Raw genomic sequence first — 19001 nt, forward strand, 5'->3', positions numbered from 1 at the left:
TTGCAGGTGCCAAACTCTCTTGTACTCCACTAGCAGGGTTGATTAGAGTCAGTTCGCGTATTTGTTTTATCCTTGTGCAACAGCAAAAGTCGGAGTTAGAATAGGGGGGGCTTAGAGCATGATTTACACATGTGGATTCTAGTAGAATTTAGTGATAAATACACTACTAGCCCCGGCACCTCGCAGTATCAGTGTGTATCAAGATGTCCTAGGCTGCAGCATTTCGGTGTGTCTGAAAAAAAAAAAAAAAAAAAAAAAGCAGGAAGATTACGCCGACAATGAGTTCATTAGGTAAGAATCATAATCTCGGATTCGAAAAGGAAATAGGATGTGAGTTTTGTAAAGGAACCCTTAGGGCCTCAACCTTATACAGTTTATGGTAACCACAGAAAAACTAAATTTGGATCGCCGGAAGTAGATATTAACTATCGTGAAAGTAAATCGAGCTCTAGTTTCTTATAAAATCGCACCAACTCACGCGATGAATTGTCTGAAGGAAGTACGTTTGTCATAATGCAACCTTGTGACCAAAGTACAGAAACACTAGATTGTCATAAGCTATGACTTCTGCGATCTAATGCAATTAATGTTACCACAGCACTGAGTGACCGTTGGCATAACCTATTATTCCGTTCACAATGTCTTCTCCAACTTGTAATGGAACAACAACAGGCTCTGAATAGACTTGCATTATCGAAGAACTACGAATCTGGGTCAATCTGTCATTCAGATAAAAAAGCGGCCAGTTCATAAAAAGGACTTTGCTACCCTACCATTGTTTTACCAGATCTGCAGTTTCGTATGACCTATTAAACATTTTCGGAATGTAAGGCAGGTAGTAATAACGTTTTAATTTTCAGCATTAGAAATAATTTTTTTATATGTGTAGGGTCGCTTCTTTCTGACATGTCCAAAAGAGCTGTCACCATTTATGTCTGATCCCCCAGCTTCATCACGTATTTATATCTGAACATTAGCCGTAAATTGGGGCTTGAAATAAATTCAGTGGCGGAAAGTGGAAATTTCTGCCACACTGGCACTCGAACCCAAATTTCCCTCGATGCTTGCGGACTCATGCTGATTCCCGCAAGAGGTTGGACGAAGAGGGCATCTGCACTGAATATTCATTAATTGCCGTCAGGTTGGACATATATGTATGTGTGGTGTCTGACCTTTCGGTCATGTCGACCTCTGTGGGTACTGGACGGAAAATGCTAAACGATAAGTTGCTAATTTGGGTTGGACGTGAAGCGTGCTCGGAAAGCCGAAGTAGTTACGGCGACCGCTCATGTAAGGCGTTTAGTCAATTAAGTCTACGTCTGTTCGCAGGAAAATGTCTGTAGTCTTCGTACAATCAGAATCGTCACCCCACATATCTCTATTACGCCACTAGAGGAACAAAAACGATATGGTGCAACCCAACGATGAAGTGGATTGTCGTGTATTGAACTGTTTTCCGTCTCTAAAGGAGAACGACTAAACCAACACGTACTGAAGTGTTGGAAGTGTACGAAAAGAATTTACCATCGTAAGACACAGTGCCTTGTCGGTGCAGACGCTTACAGTGTGCAGAGAGAAGTCTGAATGAACAAGTGACAGATCAAATCTCTGTGAAAAACCGGGAATCGCAAGGTAAGTGATGGGCTGAGTGCTGTAAGACTGCCATATCACAATCAAAGAAAAAAGTGGGAAAAACGGAAAGTAATATCTTGTACGACGTTTTGAAGATACGCATTCACCACCGCTACAAATATGTGAAGACCCAACCATAACCGGACAAAGTGATGCCGAGCGATTTTCAGGATTGCTGTGGGATGGCGGTAGCTGATCAGGCTCGAAACGTGGAAAACATGACAGGAGCACTGTACTGAAATCTCTTGACGCTGTAACAGGGGGCTACTGAAGCCATGGAGGGACAGCATGTATTAGTTGTTATTGCTTCACGATATTGCTCCAGTTCATTTTACACAGGTTGTTTCCTGTGATAATCCAATTTTGCTCCACCCCCGTCTTCTGCCGACATAGCACTCAGTAGCTTCATCCTCTTTCCCAGGATGAAGAAACCATCGCGTATCAGGTATTTCCAGATTACCGACGAAGTCATTTTCTAAATCGCACTTAAGTAGAACAGCAAAACTGCAGACTTATGCAGTCAAGCCAACGGTTTTGCGCCACAGTAGTAACACCGGTTCCCGTGAGATCATGGACGTTAAACGCTATCGGGATTGGCTAGCACTTGGATGTGTGAGCGTCTGGGTCTGACGAACGCTAGTGTCAAGCAGGATGCACTCAGCCAACTAAAGAGCTTCCTGACTGAGAAGTAGCGGCCCTGACCTCGAAAACTGTTAACGACCGGCAGAGTGGTGTGCTGCCCACACACCCCTCCACATCCGCATCCGTCACCTATCGGCTGAGGATTGACACAACGGGTGGGTGGTACCGTTGGACCATCTGAGGGCTGTTCGGACGGAGTAAACAATCAAGGTGTCTGGTAAGTCACCCACCGTTGGGAATAATGTGTAGCACTGAAGCGGCAGTATGTAAAGGACATGGAACAGCATTGCCACTTATAATCGCTAAACCTTTATTTTTTCTACGTGATAATCAAAACTATAGGTTACACCACGTACACTCACAAAATGGAAAGTGTTACAATATGAATACCTTGACTGAACGCTACCAAATTGTTTTTCCCTTATTTACATGCCTCTAGGATATCTCGATTAAAATTTCATTCTTACGTCAGCTAATTTACAGTATTTTTAGTAGAAAAAAAACTATTCCTGCTCGTTACGAATCGCATGAGTTCATGATTGCTGTTGAAAGTGTCGAAAGTTAGCGGAAATTCGAAACTTTTCCGTTGAAGATCTCAACATAGCATGCTCGAAGGACGTACGCATTCATCTGATCGCCGGCTTTTGCAACTTGAGGCCGGCCGGAGTGGCCGAGTGGTTCTAGGCGCTACAGACTGGAACCGCGCGACTGTCGCGGTCGCAGGTTCGAATCCTGCCTCGGGCATGAATGTGTGTAATGTCCTTAGGTTAGTTAGGTTTAAGTAGTTCTATGTTCTAGGGGACTGATGACCTCAGAAGTCCCATAGTGCTCAGAGCCATTTGAACCATTTTGCAACTTAAGAAATGTGAAATCACAGAGATACGGGACATAGGAGCACTATAGCCACTTACTTCACAAACTGTTCGCTGTTGTGTAACGAATTCAGTACGAAGGATGAGGAGACAGTGTTGGAAAGGAGAATAGGCAAGGGACCTCCTAGATGGACTACATAATGGGAAGATGACGGTGTTGTTCCAACGGCTCTTACGTATGGACGGATGACGGCAGGTGAAATGCACACAAATATAATGTCACTACGAACTGTCTGGAAGAGGTTAGTGGATGGTGTGTTCAGGGGTCAAGTCGCCATGGGACGCTTGCCGCTGACGCCACACCACAGATAACAAAGGCATTTATGACGTGGAACCATAGTGAAGTGGGACATTGACCGGCGTTCTGTGATGTTCAGAGATGAGACTAGTTTCTTTAATTGGCGATTATAGCGACACCAGAGTGTCCTTAAGGATTCAGTTATCCTCGGGACCCATTATACTTAAGTTCGTGAAATTATGGTGTGGGGAGGTATGACAGGTTGAAGGGAGCGTGAACACTCGCCAATTTGTGATAAGAATGATAAATTCTGTATTCATGCCCCTCATGACCTTGGTACGAAATGGCATACTTCAATAGGATAAAGCAAAACCTCACGCTGTAGCTCACATCAAAATTGCGTTGTGGAATATAACGGATACTCGACTGTATTGCCTGTTTTTCGATTTATCATCCAGAGCGCTCGTCTGGGATTTGATGGGAAGACGTATAATTATAATATCATACCCGTCTCTAGGCACTATCCTTCATGAACTGACATATTATATGTTTTAGATATTCCTCAAACTGACATTCAGAACCTGTTTGCTTCCGTGACACAACAAATAAGACGGTGTATACGTTCCCGTGGACGTAATGCCTTATATTGATATTGGTGAAGGACATCAGTTCGAAATATAATCAAAGTTTACTACTTAGTACCTGTTATAGAATGAACATCTGCATAAAGTTTCATAAACAGGGGACTGGTTAGTTCGTTAGCAAATTTTCCGTCATGAGCCTCATGCTACACGTTTTTTGCTCTTCGTGTGTCAGGAAAATTTCAAAGCTTCCCGAAATACCATGTCCTGGTTGGTTACATGTAGAGTTGATATTTAAACGAGAACAAGAATTCAAACCTGAAGATTACATTCACCTGGGCAAACACAAACTGCTTCTACTATACAGGCACAACTCGCAAAGATTTAGGTTAGCGGAAAATCTGCTCGCGATGTATTGTACAGTACAGATACCTGCGTCTAGTAATGTTGTGCGCGATGTGCAATAATCTAGCTTCAATAGCGTACATTCAAAAATGTTTCGGCGATTCTCTAAAACAGAGGTTGTTCCCTTACTGTGTAATTCACTATGAACAATGTACATCGAAAATCCAAATAGGAATTTCCATCGTAATATAGCGAGATATACAGAGTAACTCAATAATCAATAACTTAATCTCACAGTACGTTAGAGAAATTGTAACTGAAATAGAGGAAAACACGTAATACTCCTCGATAACGTTTCCAATGAACGATATAATTTAAAATATGACAATACAGGCTTAGTTTAAACTTGATGAAGCTCTTCGTGGAATTTATATTGTATTCGATCCTGTGGCATGAATAAAGATGTTATCCACCAGTGGGGCCATGACGGCAGATGTGGCTGTCAAACTGTAGTTATTTGGTACACGAAAATGACGAAAATCTTCGTGAAAACTGGGGTTTCTTTAAATACCAACCATCAGACAGCTAGAAACCTTTTTCTGTGAGTGTTTCGAGTGAGATCGTTAGTAAAAAATAATGAGGTTGCCGCTAGATTCAGTGTTCGTTAGATTCCAAAACTCCTGGTATCATAAAAATCAACTGATAATTGCGTGCCTGGGGTTTCTCTTTCTTTTCGGTGTAGAACGATAAGGCGTATAGAACAGAATCGTGAGCAGTAGTGAGACAAATGTTTCCTGTGGTAACGCATTGGTGAAAAGGCAATTAACATAGCTGTGTGACGCCGCCTCGTCCAAGAAATAAGAATCCAAATCCTAAACTATGAACTAGCTGTTAAAAAGAAGTTCTCACCGTCCTGTATTCAGTTCTAACGCTATTCCATATCGTCACGCACAGCAAAAGTAGCTGGGCTGGCGACACTTACACGCCAATGAAGAACCTCAAGACGCTGACATACGTATTATATAACCTCAGGAAGGTCATGTTTTAACAGATGGTATCTGTGTGAGACTTTGTTGTAAAACTATATGTATATGCAGTTTTCTACAACTACTACAGGTGATAATTCAAAACAGGACGTATCCCACGGAAGTGGTTGTAGCACGCTAGAGTCTCTGCTACAGTATCATAATTACTATAATGACTATATAATAAAAGTAATTGTACATAAAAAATCAGTGGAATAAGGTTACTGAGAATCCCCCATAGTTTTTAATATTTACACAGATAACATTCTGATGGACTGGGAGTATCAAGTTACAACCGAGTCCTGTCTAAATAGTTACACAATCGAAAAATTTCTTTCAAATGGCGAAGAAAGTACACAAGGAACTGAAAGTGACTTTGAAAGGACAATGTATGTATTACACCTATTCTTTTGTTATTTTAGATTTTCATTACCTAAAGGTATAGTAAACGTTACAGTCTTTCTAGACAAAGGCCGTGTTTGATCGAAAGTAGTGCTAGAAGCTCATATCCTCTAAGTAGCAGCGGACTTCAGAAACCTAGGATGCATGTTAACTATTAATAGAGATACTGATAACATGGTGAAGACTACTAAGTTTAATCATACGTATGGTAGAAAGCAAAAATTCCTGAATAATATAGCAAGGAAAGAAACCAGGATAAAATTTTGCAAATCAAGAGCATTTCAAAAACTGCTACACGGAAGTGAACAATTAACACTTGCAAATGCATTTGTCGTGCAGCCCACTGATATGTGGTTCCTTCGGCCGGCCACTGTGGCTGAGCGGTTCTAGGCGCTTCAGTCTGGAACCGCGCGACCGCTACCGTCGCAGGTTCGAATCCTGCCTCGGGCATGGATGTGTGTGATATCCTTAGGTTTGTTTGGTTTAAGTAGTTCTAAGTTCTAGGGGACTGATGACCTCATATGTTAAGTGCCATAGCGCTCAGAGCCATTTGAACCATTCGTGGTTCCTTCGAACTGTAAAATAGTACTCAAAAGACACAGTGACATGCGCGAGGAATTAATATTACAAAGTGTACCGGGTATAACAAAGGATTACGGAGAACGCTGCAGTATCTATGTCGTCAAACCGGCTCCCTATGAAAACATGGTGATATTGACGAACCAGCAGAAAGGACCTTGGAAGGTCAAGAAAACGATTATGAACAGAAACAGAGTGTCTAGCCTAACCGTTGAACAAAGATGGTGAACGCGATGATGATAATACCGATGATGATGATGTCAGGGATCTTTCAGATAGCTATCAGTCACAGTGCTAGTTTTGTAGACTAGTAACAGAAATGTTTAGAAGAAAAATTATTATAATCAGATGGATGTTTCTTCTCAACTGTAAGGCTGTTCTGCAGTTGGAATATAGATTGCCACAAATACTGATTTCTACATACTGACAGATCCAACTCCAACAAAGTGTCACAAGGTTGTTTTAGAAATAAAGAAGCAGAGGTTTGTTATTTTCCGTCATAACTTTAGGTGAATGACTCAGTAATGCTTTAAGACAGTTGAGCTAACTCAATGAAATATGTTTTGATATAGAAGTGACGGAAGTGAATAATCGTAGCTACTCTTCAAGCTTACGTTAGCTACGAAATAGTCGTAAAGTCCGCATAGATAATACAGTTAAAACAGAAATTTCCTTACTTTGCAGCAGATGTTACGTAACGTATACCGGAAAAGGATCACAAGAACCTATGAAAAATGATATTCTAGGAAATTTTAGCCAACGACTAACAGATTAACAACGCTGCGAACTTGTATCCGGACGTAAGAAGCTATATATTTATACCTAATGTCGCGAGACTGCGTTGCGCTGCGATATGTGAGGACAGAATAAAAGAATTATTATGAGTTCTGACAGCAACTCGACGTGGTACGGTACTGTCTCCCAGCAACAGGTCTTAGACCCTGCGGCTTACCAAGAAGCAACAGCCGCTCCACCATAAATTTCGTCCTCCCTCTCGGGCGAGCCAGAGCAGAACCGCCCTTGGCTGAAGAAACAGAGTGCTGTAGGGGCGGCCTTAGTGTAGGGCTGTAAATTGTGACGCAGTCCAAGTGCTTTTTCCTTCAACTATGAACTAAACAACTACTTTTCCGGCTAGATCTGAAGCACGAATTTGAAAAAGTTTCTCAAAATATTAACAGTAAGTTAGAGAATGTGATAGGGACATACAGTAGTGGCGCTTACCCTCGGTGGAATACTAACTGATATGCATTCTGAAAACAGTGCAACAGGTAAGGAAAAATTGCAGAGCTTTAAGAAATAGGGCGCTTCACCGTGTACGAAGCTAGTGATGCTAATTAAATATTTCGAATTTCAATAGTTGGCTCAAGGCGTATGGACGAAAATTAAGTTCTGAGAAGATGCAGTACACACAAATCGGTACAACTGTGCCACTCATTGAACTCTTAAACGTCTAACTGCAGTCCATTTCAACAACAAAATACAAAGAGCTTAAGGTTTCTTGGGACTTTTGAAACCGCAAAACCAACTTCGTATTTCTTGATGAAGGACCTTAATGAAGTGCGTTTACAGTATGCACGGTTACAGCTACAGGCAATTACAAAACAACGAACTTAGTTTAATGTATATATTTCCACTCACTGATGAGCTACACAAATAAATTTCCGGAGAAACTCCGCTTGTAACGGTAAAAATGTATTAGATGAAACATATTTGGGAAATAAACGAAACATTGTAGCTACTTGTTCAAGAAACATGATAATTAGACAGGCGTTGCACAATTCGTATATTTAGTAATGTTAATATCGGTATCCATATTTCTTTATTATGAAAAATGAGTACAGTAATTCTATGACAACATCAAGCATCAGTACGGAAGGTGCATTAGTATGGTTATACCGTTATTCAGATCCTGCCACAGTACATTAAACATTATGTGCGTAATATAAAGTCGTGTACTGCTAACGATACACGTCATTCATAACAATCAATGCTGACCAGACAGCACGCCCAGTCGACACCGTACACCAAGGTACGTCCGTTGCCACAACGAAGATTTATTTCTTTGTGAGATGATATGCGCCGCTTCCAAAGCGTCTCGTGACGAAAACTGAAGACCAGTCTAAAGTCGAACTTGGAACTTCGGCCGCGACACACAATATTAATGCATGAGACGTATGTCCTGACAAGGTTTTTCTTCAATAACGTCGGGGGAAATACCTAATGTCGCCTTAGCTAGTGGATTTCTAACACGTCATTCTTTCTTTTTGCTAAATTTAGCCCCTATGTCTCTGTAATGATGAACCCCTTCTACTCTCGTAGTGTCTTATAATTTATCTTGATTTCAGAAGTAAAAATTATAATAAACAACTTTTATTTTGGTTGACTTTGTTCAAAGTAGCTTTGTCTCTCGAGTGTAGTATCCAGAATTCTTGCTCAGAAACAGACGAAAAGTGTCCCCGCGGCAAACATACTGAAATCAGTCAGAAAAACATCAAACCTACGAACTCAGAAAAGAGTGCGGTACGCTTTACAAGACAGAAAAAGAAAATTTTGTCTGAGATAATGTCAAGTGCATTTAACGGATGCCGCTATCCCAAAAAAATGTTACTATCTCAAAAGAGTTCATTAAAAGTAATTACAAACAAAATGACGTCTATACATTACTATTCTGCTAATATTAATGCATTACACTATCTTTGCAACCGGTCAGCTCATGATATGCAGATCAGTGGCCCTTTAATTGCACACCTGAACTCTGCCTTTTTTCATGTTTTCACAAGAGAGTCACATTCATCGTGTTTTATTTTGCTACGTGTACGTAACATATGATTTTTTTCCATTCATACAGCTGCTCACGAGTGTATAATGATTCTGTGTAGGAAAACGGAACTTGTGTGATTGTCGATTTTAATCTACCAAAGTAGCTTTGTCTCTCGAAATGGATGTGGAACTATGAATCGCGCAGTAATGGCAGCGTTCGTTGTGAAATGATCCAGAGGAGGGCTCGATGGTAAAACTGAGGTACTGCGTCTTATACGAGAAGTAATTTTAAAATCTTAACGGTGCAGTACACAAATTCACATGACCCTACGAAAATCTTTTCAGGCAGCAGCCTATCAGTTTCAGCAAGTGTAACGGAAAATGACTGAACATGTTCTGAACGAACCATTTCTCGGTTCCCTGAATATTTCAAGACAGAACTATAAACAGGCCAGATCAGCTATTAATCCGGTACGCATTTTTGCTTGGCATTACTGCGTAAAATTAATTATAATTCATTCGCTGAGAAATATAATAAACTGTAATAAAAAGGAAGCTAAGAAAATTAAAAAATTCTTTCCTGTAAAGTATGGGTAACGATGAGCACGTTTTTGATTCACAGTGTCAGAGGCTAAAAGTAAAATTGTGTCGTTCTTGAAAGCCTGATTAATGTCCTGACAGGACTTAGGTGTACCAGAGAAACTGATGCGATTTTAAACTTGAAGTAACCGTCCTGATGTACTAACCTCTACTTCTGAGTTATATATTGTTCCAAAAATTATATAATTATAGTGGGATATCTGTGTAAGCGCTGGTTCACTTTGATATTTACCTGACTTGGTAAAATGTTATAATGTAGTAGAATAGTACCACGCTGTAGCGTCATTTAGAGAGAGACATTTTCGTATAATAATAATTTATAGTCCGTAATTAGTTTGCGGAAGGTTTCTTTGTCATAAGCTCTATTGGCTAATCAATTACTTGTACAAAATTTTCGTGATGTTGCGAACAAGTGCGTGCTTACTAGTGCGTTCCAGTATTTGTTTTTTGCTAGTGTGTGTGTGTGTGTGTGTGTGTGTGTGTGTGTGTGTGGGAGAGAGAGAGAGAGAGAGAGGAGTGTGCTTTAATCAAGAGCGTCTAGTGTGTTCGCTTGTTCGCTACCTACACTTTTCCACTGACACAAGTTGCTGTTAAAGATGAGGTACAAGTTAAGAATATTTGTGTATAAGCGAGACAAAAGGTGGACAAGTACCGTTCACACCTGATAAAGTTTCTGTGCCATACCTATTGCAATAAGATTTACAGTCACAGCTAGAAGGTTGCACTTTCTTCGAAAGTTCTTCATCAGTGGAGTGACTTTAGTTTTTGACTACTAAATGGTTATCACTATCAATTTAATACTCGCTCTTTGAATCAGTGCATCGAAAGCAGCAGTTGGCATATAATTATTCAGGCTTGTTATACTCGATATAACAGTAACCGATTATATGTTCACGTTATGTTATAAAATGAATGAACCCACACTGCTTATGTAAAACTTTGCAGTATAGCTTAATAACGTGTTTCAATAAACATACGCGAATGAAAAACTGGTGCAATAGCACACATCGTTCACTAAGACCAGGCTTTATTTGTTGGTATGATTCTCCCTTCCGTTCCATTTTATACTCGAAATAAGTTGTGCGAATGCTTTAATGAGATCCCTCAACAAAAATTTTTGGCAATCAAAGGGATTAGGAAAACTGGCTTTTAGAGCTACGGTACAATAGTGTTCCTAAGCTAAATACCGCAAGTCAAATTAGAAAGCACGAATTTAAACAATGTTCTTGTTAGCATATTCAAGAGTCTTGAAAATAAGTACGAAAAAAAGGAGAGGGTTTTCAAAATAACATAAAAGTGGCATTCATCGTCGTTAACACATACCTGAAAAATTACTATTACGAAGGTTAACAGGAAGAAGCAATTGTTTTCAGTGGGATACAGTTTTGCTCGCATTTGCGGTGCTCACTACTGTTAATCCACACCGGCAAAACTGTTGAGAATACTGTGGTCCACAATACTACCATTAAAGACCCACTTTGGCTAGCTTGTTAAAAAACAATCCGTTGTAAGAACAATATCAAATTAGAAGAACGAGTCTTAAAAAACATTTTCCGATCTCTATTTTTTTAAATTTGCGAAATTAAGCCGTTGTTCCCATGCTGAAGTATTCTCAAAATAGACGAAAAGCAGTGTACAGAAGCTGAAATAGTTTTTAGTGGGACTGTAATCACGTTGTCAGTGACGTGACACATTGAAGCTTTACACACTTGGCTTGCGTGAATTTCGCGCAATTACCGCATTATTGAAGTAACTCATAACATAGCGCCACGTTGAAGCTGTAAAAGGAACTCACCAAAGCAAGAGAGATAAACAGCGGCTAGTTGCAGAACGAATGACGACAAAGGGAACTTCATGTTGACTGTGTGGAGCCGGCTGCGAACGCTACACTACATTCCAGCCTGTGACGTACGAACACTCAGGCGAGACGCGCCGTGGCCGTCGCGCGACTCGACAGAAGCGCCATGCGAGGCGTGTGCGCAACGTGACAGCAGCCCGTCTACCGCTGTCTCGCGCTGGGCGTGCAGACGCGCACTGGAGACGCGACGGAGCGTCCGCGCGCTTATAGTGGCGCGCGGGGCATGCTGGGAGCGACAACAGTGGCGTCACCACGGCGACGCCGCCGTCGCTGCCACCTTGCAGCGTTGGCGCTCGAATGTTACGCGCAGAAGTACTACCTGCTCGAAGAGACGTCACGAGTGAAGAGTAGGGGTTGTTTAACTATTCCTATTACACATGTCTCGATTTTGTAGAGGCGACTTAGAAAGATGAGTTTTAACATTATAACTCTTGGGATTAGTTTTTTCCTAACGATTGCTTCTTCCGTACTCAGCTGTTACTTATCTCCAGAGGAACTGGTTTGACAATACGACAGCGTCGTCATGCAAATGCTTCTGCGGAAACTTGCTGTATACATAAAGGGCGAGATACTGTCACGGGAATTATAATGTAATTTAGATACATTTTTCAATTTTTTGACAACCTTGCTATTATGAGGGCTATTATTACACATCACCGGAGTATCGGGGTAAATATAAGGGGGTGATCAAGAAGTTACTGCAGTGTATATGCAACGTCGCGCTACTCCGACGCAGGTATATAAGCACCGACATGTAAAGAAGGGTTAGTATGGCTGTCATGTCTTTCCGAAGTGCGTGCGGTAAACGTGAAACGTGGCGATATTACTAGCAAATGTGTCCAAACAGCACCAACGTGTTATTAATCTAATCATCTTGGGGTGTAGCAGTTCTTGTTATGTTCGTGTTTGCCACGAAATAATAAGAGGAATTCCGCCTTATGCAAGACCCTTTTTTCTGTTTTGTGTACCCACACATATTTCATCACATTTTGTGCTATCTTCAATGGGTTATTTTTTATTTTCTAGCTGTAAAATTGTTGCTACGTATTAACATTTAGCGAAACTTTTGGTACATCATATTTACAATTGTGAATGAAATTGTGTTGTAAAATATTATACATCATTTGTTCATAGTGCACAGTTGAGATATTTATTAACGACCTGATGCACTATGTGTTGCACATAACAATATGTCAAAGTTTTGTTTACAGGTAACTGGCAAACAGAGTGGATGTGTGCAATAGTTTACATACCTTACATGATACCCTTTATTTTGGTAGCTATTCTGCTGCACAGTCTACAACTTCTCGTCTGCAAAAAAGCAAAACGTATTTTTTTTCTGTTTATTATGAATTTAAAAACGGAAATGAATAAATATCACGTTTATCGTGTGTAACTTACGGTTTTGAAATTGTGGTGCTTTCTAATATGTTGTTGGTGAAGTAAATAATGGTTCAAATGGCTCTGAGCACTATGGGACTTAACTGCTGAAGTCATCAGTCTCCTAGAAGTTAGAACTACTTAAACCTAACTAACCTAAGGACATCACACACAACCATGCCAGAGACAGGATTCGAAACTGCGACCGTAGCGGTCGCGCAGTTCCAGACTGAAGCGCCTAGAACCGCTCGGCCACTCCGGCCGGCGGTGAAGTGAATAGGCAGATTCCATGACCTATGGTCGCTTGCCATTGCACTTTCTCCAATTTTTCAAAACGTAGGCAGAGTTGTCGCAGCCATTACGTGTTGTGGGGGCTGTGTAGTGTTCATTTGTTCGTAGCGCGTTTGGCTGGATAAGGTGCGCGAGTTTGAAGTGTGTTTGGCATCTGTGGTGTTTCGTTTGTTTGAGTGTGTGTGTGTGTGTGTGTGTGTGTGTGTGTGTGTGTGTGTGTGTGTGTGTATGAGTGTGTTACTCTTTTCTTGGGTGCCGAAATACCAACACCGGACGAGGTCGATCGGAAGAATGTAAATTGGGCAAGACGCCTAATCGAAAACCCCCATTGTGGAATACTGCGCCAAATTCCGTGCTGGCTGTGTTCCGACACAAGACGCCAGGGCATTACGGACTACCTCAAGTGGAAGACACTTGTTGAAGAGTCGACGATTCCTGTCGGAAGACGATGCAAGCATTTATGGACTTCTCAACGCCATCAAGCAGTTACGGACTTCGTCACGCAGCAGGACGCGTCGTTTTAGCATATGGTTATCTTCAACATGGTGTGGCAGCTGCATGATGTCCTGAACGCTCACGGTGCTTTTGCCTCAGTGGCATACCAATTCTGGATAGTATGGCTGCCGGCCTCGGTGGTCTCGCGGTTAAGGCGCTCAGTCCGGAACCGCGCGACTGCTACGGTCCAAGGTTCGAATCCTGCCTCGGGCATGGATGTATGTGATGTCCTTAGGTTGGTTAGGTTTAAGTAGTTCTAAGTTCTAGGGGACTGATGACCACAGAAGTTAAGTCCCATAGTGCTCAGAGCCATTTGAACCATTTTGATAGTATGGCTCTCTGACGGAAACTTTTTGACAGCCATTTACAGTCAGATTAGACGAGGGATAATACATGATTTGAAAAAAGTATTAAAGGAAACAGCATATTAAGATAGAGCAAAAAAATGGCGGCAGACTTGTTAATACTACACTTCTATGTGATATATATAAATTACGTCGAACTTAAAATGCACTCGGATCAAAACCAGAAAAGAGCGAATGCGAGTTATTAATCAGCCATCAGACATCTAGACACTCGTTCAAGGGATAACATAGACTGAAGCAGGTACGAGCATATCGAAACACACACACACACAGACACACACACACAGACACACACACACATATATATATATATACTCATACGACGTAGCACAGCACAGCTCGTAGCATCGACCGCAGACGTGCGCCGGCCGAAGTGGCCGTGCGGTTAAAGGCACTGCAGCCTGGAACCGCGAGACCGCTACGGTCGCAGGTTCGAATCCTGCCTCGGGCATGGGTGTTTGTGATGTCATTAGGTTAGTTAGGTTTAACTAGTTCTAAGTTCTAGGGGACTAATGACCTCAGCAGTTGAGTCCCATAGTGCTCAGAACCATTTTTTTCGCAGACGTGCATGGGCTAAATTCCAGTGTTCATCGATACCATATTTTCGCAAAGCGATGGAATTAATGGCAAGGCTGCTCTGAGCATGCTGTTATCTACCATAGCGACAGACGTCTGCGCCATTGTACACGTTAAGAAAGAACGAATACGCATCCAGCGAGAAACGACTGAGATATGACTGATCAACAGATTAAAGGAATAAGATTGAAAGAGAAAAATGTGTCGAATGGGGTGAGCGCGGTGTCCCTTTCGGGCTTCTCACCGGAGGTTCGAGTCCTCCCTCGGGCATGGGTGTGTGTGTTGCTCTTAGCATAAGGTAGTTAAGTTAGTTTGTGTGGAAGTGTGTGCCGATGGCCTCAGCAGTTTGGTCCCTTAGGAGTTCACACAGGAGACCATAATAAGTCGCGGTGAACTCAGTGTAATTATTGTCTTCCATAAAAAGTGTCAAGCATATTCGTCTCATTGCGCATTTCTTTCATTAACCTCCAGCACTATAGTGTAACAGTCCTTCCTGTGTATAGTCCAAGTGTCATCGAGCTATGTTATTTGGCAGAGGCACATCATGTGAAAGTTAGTTTCATCCATAAATTTTACACACCTGTGTATAACCAAAGGAGCTGTGATTCTGGGGCTGTACGTTACTAGTAGCGGCTTGTACTAACGCCGTTTCTAATGAATGTTGGTAGATCTCAGCATCACTGTGCTGGATAAGTATACCAACAGTCAGAGTCGTCGATCCCGACGTCGCAATGTAAATCACAAATCTTTTCGACATCGCTTAAGGTACAGATATGAAAGTGCTAGTCACAGACTGCACAAGAAATCTTTAAGTAGGTATGAGACGAACCTTTCCCTCGAAATAAATTCCTCCGCGTCTAAACATGGTATTGAGTCTCATTGCACTTCTCAAAACCTTAGCTTACCATTTATTGCACCCATGGATACACTAAACTGAAGAAAAATACAAGCTGACAAGACTATAAGTCTGATGTAGCGTGTACTACGTAGAACCGCAAAAGTATAATACTCTGTGTATTTAAATATCTTTTTTCAGCATTTTTTTTAAATTCTCAGAATCACTTCTTGATTACCGTTGTCTTTATGACAGGACAGTGGCCAGTCTGAACCGAGCCAATCATAGTGTCACTTTCGTAACTCTTTGCACTGCAGTCTATCTCGTGACAAATATTTATGGTGTTCATTGTAATTCTATAGGCATTTGAATTTAATGGGACGGCTGAGAGGTAATTCTAGCGTTCGTTGTCTTTCAACGGTGTTCTACCCTCCTTTATCTGGGGCTTCTGCTATGCAGATCTTCTGATCTGCTCCTATAGTCAGGGTAGTACAAGTTTCTGTGCTTAGCTTTGGATGCGTCCTCCACAATTTACGCATATTGTTTTGCTCGATGACTTACCGTGACCCTCGTGAGAAGAAATTACGAATCCGGTCGCACTACTGAAGCAATACTTCCTAGGCATGGAATTTGATTAGAAGCTCCTTGCGAGGAAGGGCCTCAAAAGCCATCTAGAAATCTAGAAATGCGGAAACAATTTGAGATCCCCTGTCGATAGCAGTGATTCCTTCGTGGGAATAAAGAACTAGTTGTGTTTCCCAAGACCGATATGTTCTGAACCCATGCTATGTATCAATATGCCGTTACCTTCGAGGTACTTCATGATATTCGAACACAGTATATGTTCCAAAATCCCACTGTTAAGGTGAAAGAAGAGTTGTATGTAGGTGGTGGTGAGAGGGGGAGAATGAGTCAGAAGGAGAAGTCTACTGTTGTAATCTGTTTTTTCCATCCCCTGTCTCCCACCTCATCTGCCAGCTCTTCACCTACACTTTAGCAATAGAACAGACTCTGGTAGGAAGGCGTGAGCGAAACCTCGTGTGTTATGACTTTCGGAAATGCGTTTAAGACGGAAAGCATATGACGATGTATCACGTTCTGGTGACCATTAACAAACTGCTCGCCAGATAACGTAGAACAAAAAGAAAGATCTAGGCTTAACGTCTTGTTGACGATGATGTAACTGGCCACGGTACTCAAGTAGCGAGTTGAGAAATCTGAAGTAGGAAACTGGTTGTGTGCAATTGATAGGGATCCTACTATCATGTAGCTCAAGGGATTTGGACATCCAACATGAGGCCCAATCAGGGCGAATGTTTTGCCAATGCCCCACGTTGACTTGTTTCTGGCTTCGAAAAGGCATTTAAGGTACTAACAAACGAAAGGCTCTGAGACTGATATCGAAGGATTTCAGAATAAGCAAGGAGAGTGTTAACGCTGTATTTGTAATGATGGGAGTAAGGTGAAATATGTATAGACAGATAATCAGAAGGCAGTACAGGCTGAACCGTAATGAAGTTTCACTGACGTGTATTATCCATGTCAATCTCATTTGCAAACCACGGGGTTGGCATCTGGAACTAGTAATTCAATCTGGTCTCGAGCAGTCAAGCAATTAAGTGTTGAATCAAACTGTAAATAGCTCCAGACGATATTCGCGCTTTTGTTTATTTCAAAACAAGCTTTGGCAACAATTCACAGAAGTGTGTTGTCGGCAATAGAAATTGCTACGAAGGCGAAATATGTACTATCTGTGTCTTCAATGTTGTTTTCCTTTTATTATATTATTCATCGCGATTTTCTAACACGTTCCCGGACATACATATGTATAAAAGCAGTCTGTATAATCCAAATAATATCAACATTTACGTCCTAATGTATCCATAAGTAACAACAAACTAGTTGCAGCTGTTTTTTGTGGAGCATTAGCAGCATGGTTAACAGAAACTGCATTCACCTGCGTTTGGACCGAACACTTCACAACGAAACTGCTGTCGCGAAATGTTTTTCGTATCTACCAGGAGTTACCTTGAGAGCCTTTGAATCGGTGTAAAATATCAGGAAGCCGTGAATCTGACTTTGCATCCGTCGCCACTTCGCATTCCGCTCGGAGAAATCTGGTGAACAGATATACAGTTGACGTCATCGCTCTATAAACTCTCCTCCGAAAGAAGGCAAATTGAAAGAAGGATTTAGAGCGGAAATGTGTGTCATAAAGGAACATCTATATTCTCCGACGTTGCACCAAATCGTACACCTGGGGGATTCAATAAGCGTTTGTTTATTCTAGACATAATAATGCCTCTACTTAATTCGAAAACGTTGGGAAGAGCTTCTCTTGTGACTTATTATGTTTCCGAAATACAACTGTTTATTTTTCTTCTTACAAATAGTTCAACAACAAGAACACAGCGTATATTAACCTTAACGAAGAAATAGAGCAGAACCATGTAGGAGATTATCAATGAACAACTGAACTCCATAACTATTGCTAGTGTGTAAAAAATAGATAGTTTACACCGGCATAGGTATTACCTCTGAAAATTACATTTTCTAGTGGAAATAATTCCCAAAGGAACACAGATGTTTTAATGTCTCATGTGAATTCCTATAACTGTATTTGATATATCAATCTAATGACTTTCTTCATTACAGCGTTTTACTCCTGATCATCAAGTAGTTTAATCATATTTTCCGTCCTTTTACGAGATACCGGAGAACAAACATCGCAATGAAATTTTCACTTTGTGATGGTGTGTGAGCTTATACGAAACTTCCTGGCAGATTAAAACTGTGTGCCAGACCGGGACTCGAACACTGACTATAAAAATAGTGTAGGGTACTGAATTTTGCCAGTCTTGGTGCGTTCCAAGGTCGTAAATGACGCTAAAGAGAAACTCTCCTATATCATATTTACAAACTACGTTATTTTGCACCACAAAACTGCTTGTTTTGGCCATGTAAAGGATACAAGCCAGGAGCTTCTCTCATTCCGTTGTACTTTCACTCAGAAGACCGTTGCAGCCATCTATTCGCATAGTGACACACAGTGTGCTTGTGCGCCAGAGAGGGATCGAATGTACGTGGCCTATCGACGATCCTTGGCTGGATACATCGTGTAGCCAGACAGCTGTTTTCAGACATTCTCCATACTGGTTTAGGGCATGCTGGGCTACTTCCAAATCTGAGCCTTAGAAAACACGGTACAAAAGCAACTGAAATACGATAACATCTAGAACAAAGCTTAATTTTAGATACGTAGATGGCACACGAATTCCCTGCGTTAGGTTAAGTGACAGTTGTGGTGAGTGGAAGATTAACCAGCTGAAAAGTTGAAAGGAATATCACCAATCATGAAAATAGTTGACCACGTAAACACTAAAACGAGAGAGAGAAGACTCATTACAACAGGTGCGTTTTTGCTGGTGTTTGTATAAGAAAACAGTTATTTGTCCTTTTAAATTACTCTTCCTCTGTACTGAAGTGATATATTCATTATACGGTAGATGACGTCAACGTATTATA

The 19001-nt window shown here is 41.3% G+C and overlaps 1 protein-coding gene across 2 annotated transcripts in view; it reads right to left on the bottom strand.

Moving 5' to 3' along the window:
- Positions 1-11695, bottom strand: part of LOC126238059 (ecdysone-induced protein 75B-like) — a 626856-nt gene extending 615161 nt beyond the window's left edge. For both annotated transcript variants that reach the window (XM_049947766.1, XM_049947765.1), the window contains exon 1: positions 11472-11695. In XM_049947766.1, the coding sequence (XP_049803723.1) occupies positions 11472-11532 (61 nt within the window). In that variant the 5' untranslated portion in view covers positions 11533-11695. The remainder of the gene's footprint in view (positions 1-11471) is intronic.
- Between the last annotated feature and the right edge of the window lie 7306 nt (positions 11696-19001).

Source organism: Schistocerca nitens, chromosome 1 (genome assembly GCF_023898315.1).
Source record: "Schistocerca nitens isolate TAMUIC-IGC-003100 chromosome 1, iqSchNite1.1, whole genome shotgun sequence".
Classification (NCBI taxonomy): domain Eukaryota; kingdom Metazoa; phylum Arthropoda; class Insecta; order Orthoptera; family Acrididae; genus Schistocerca; species Schistocerca nitens.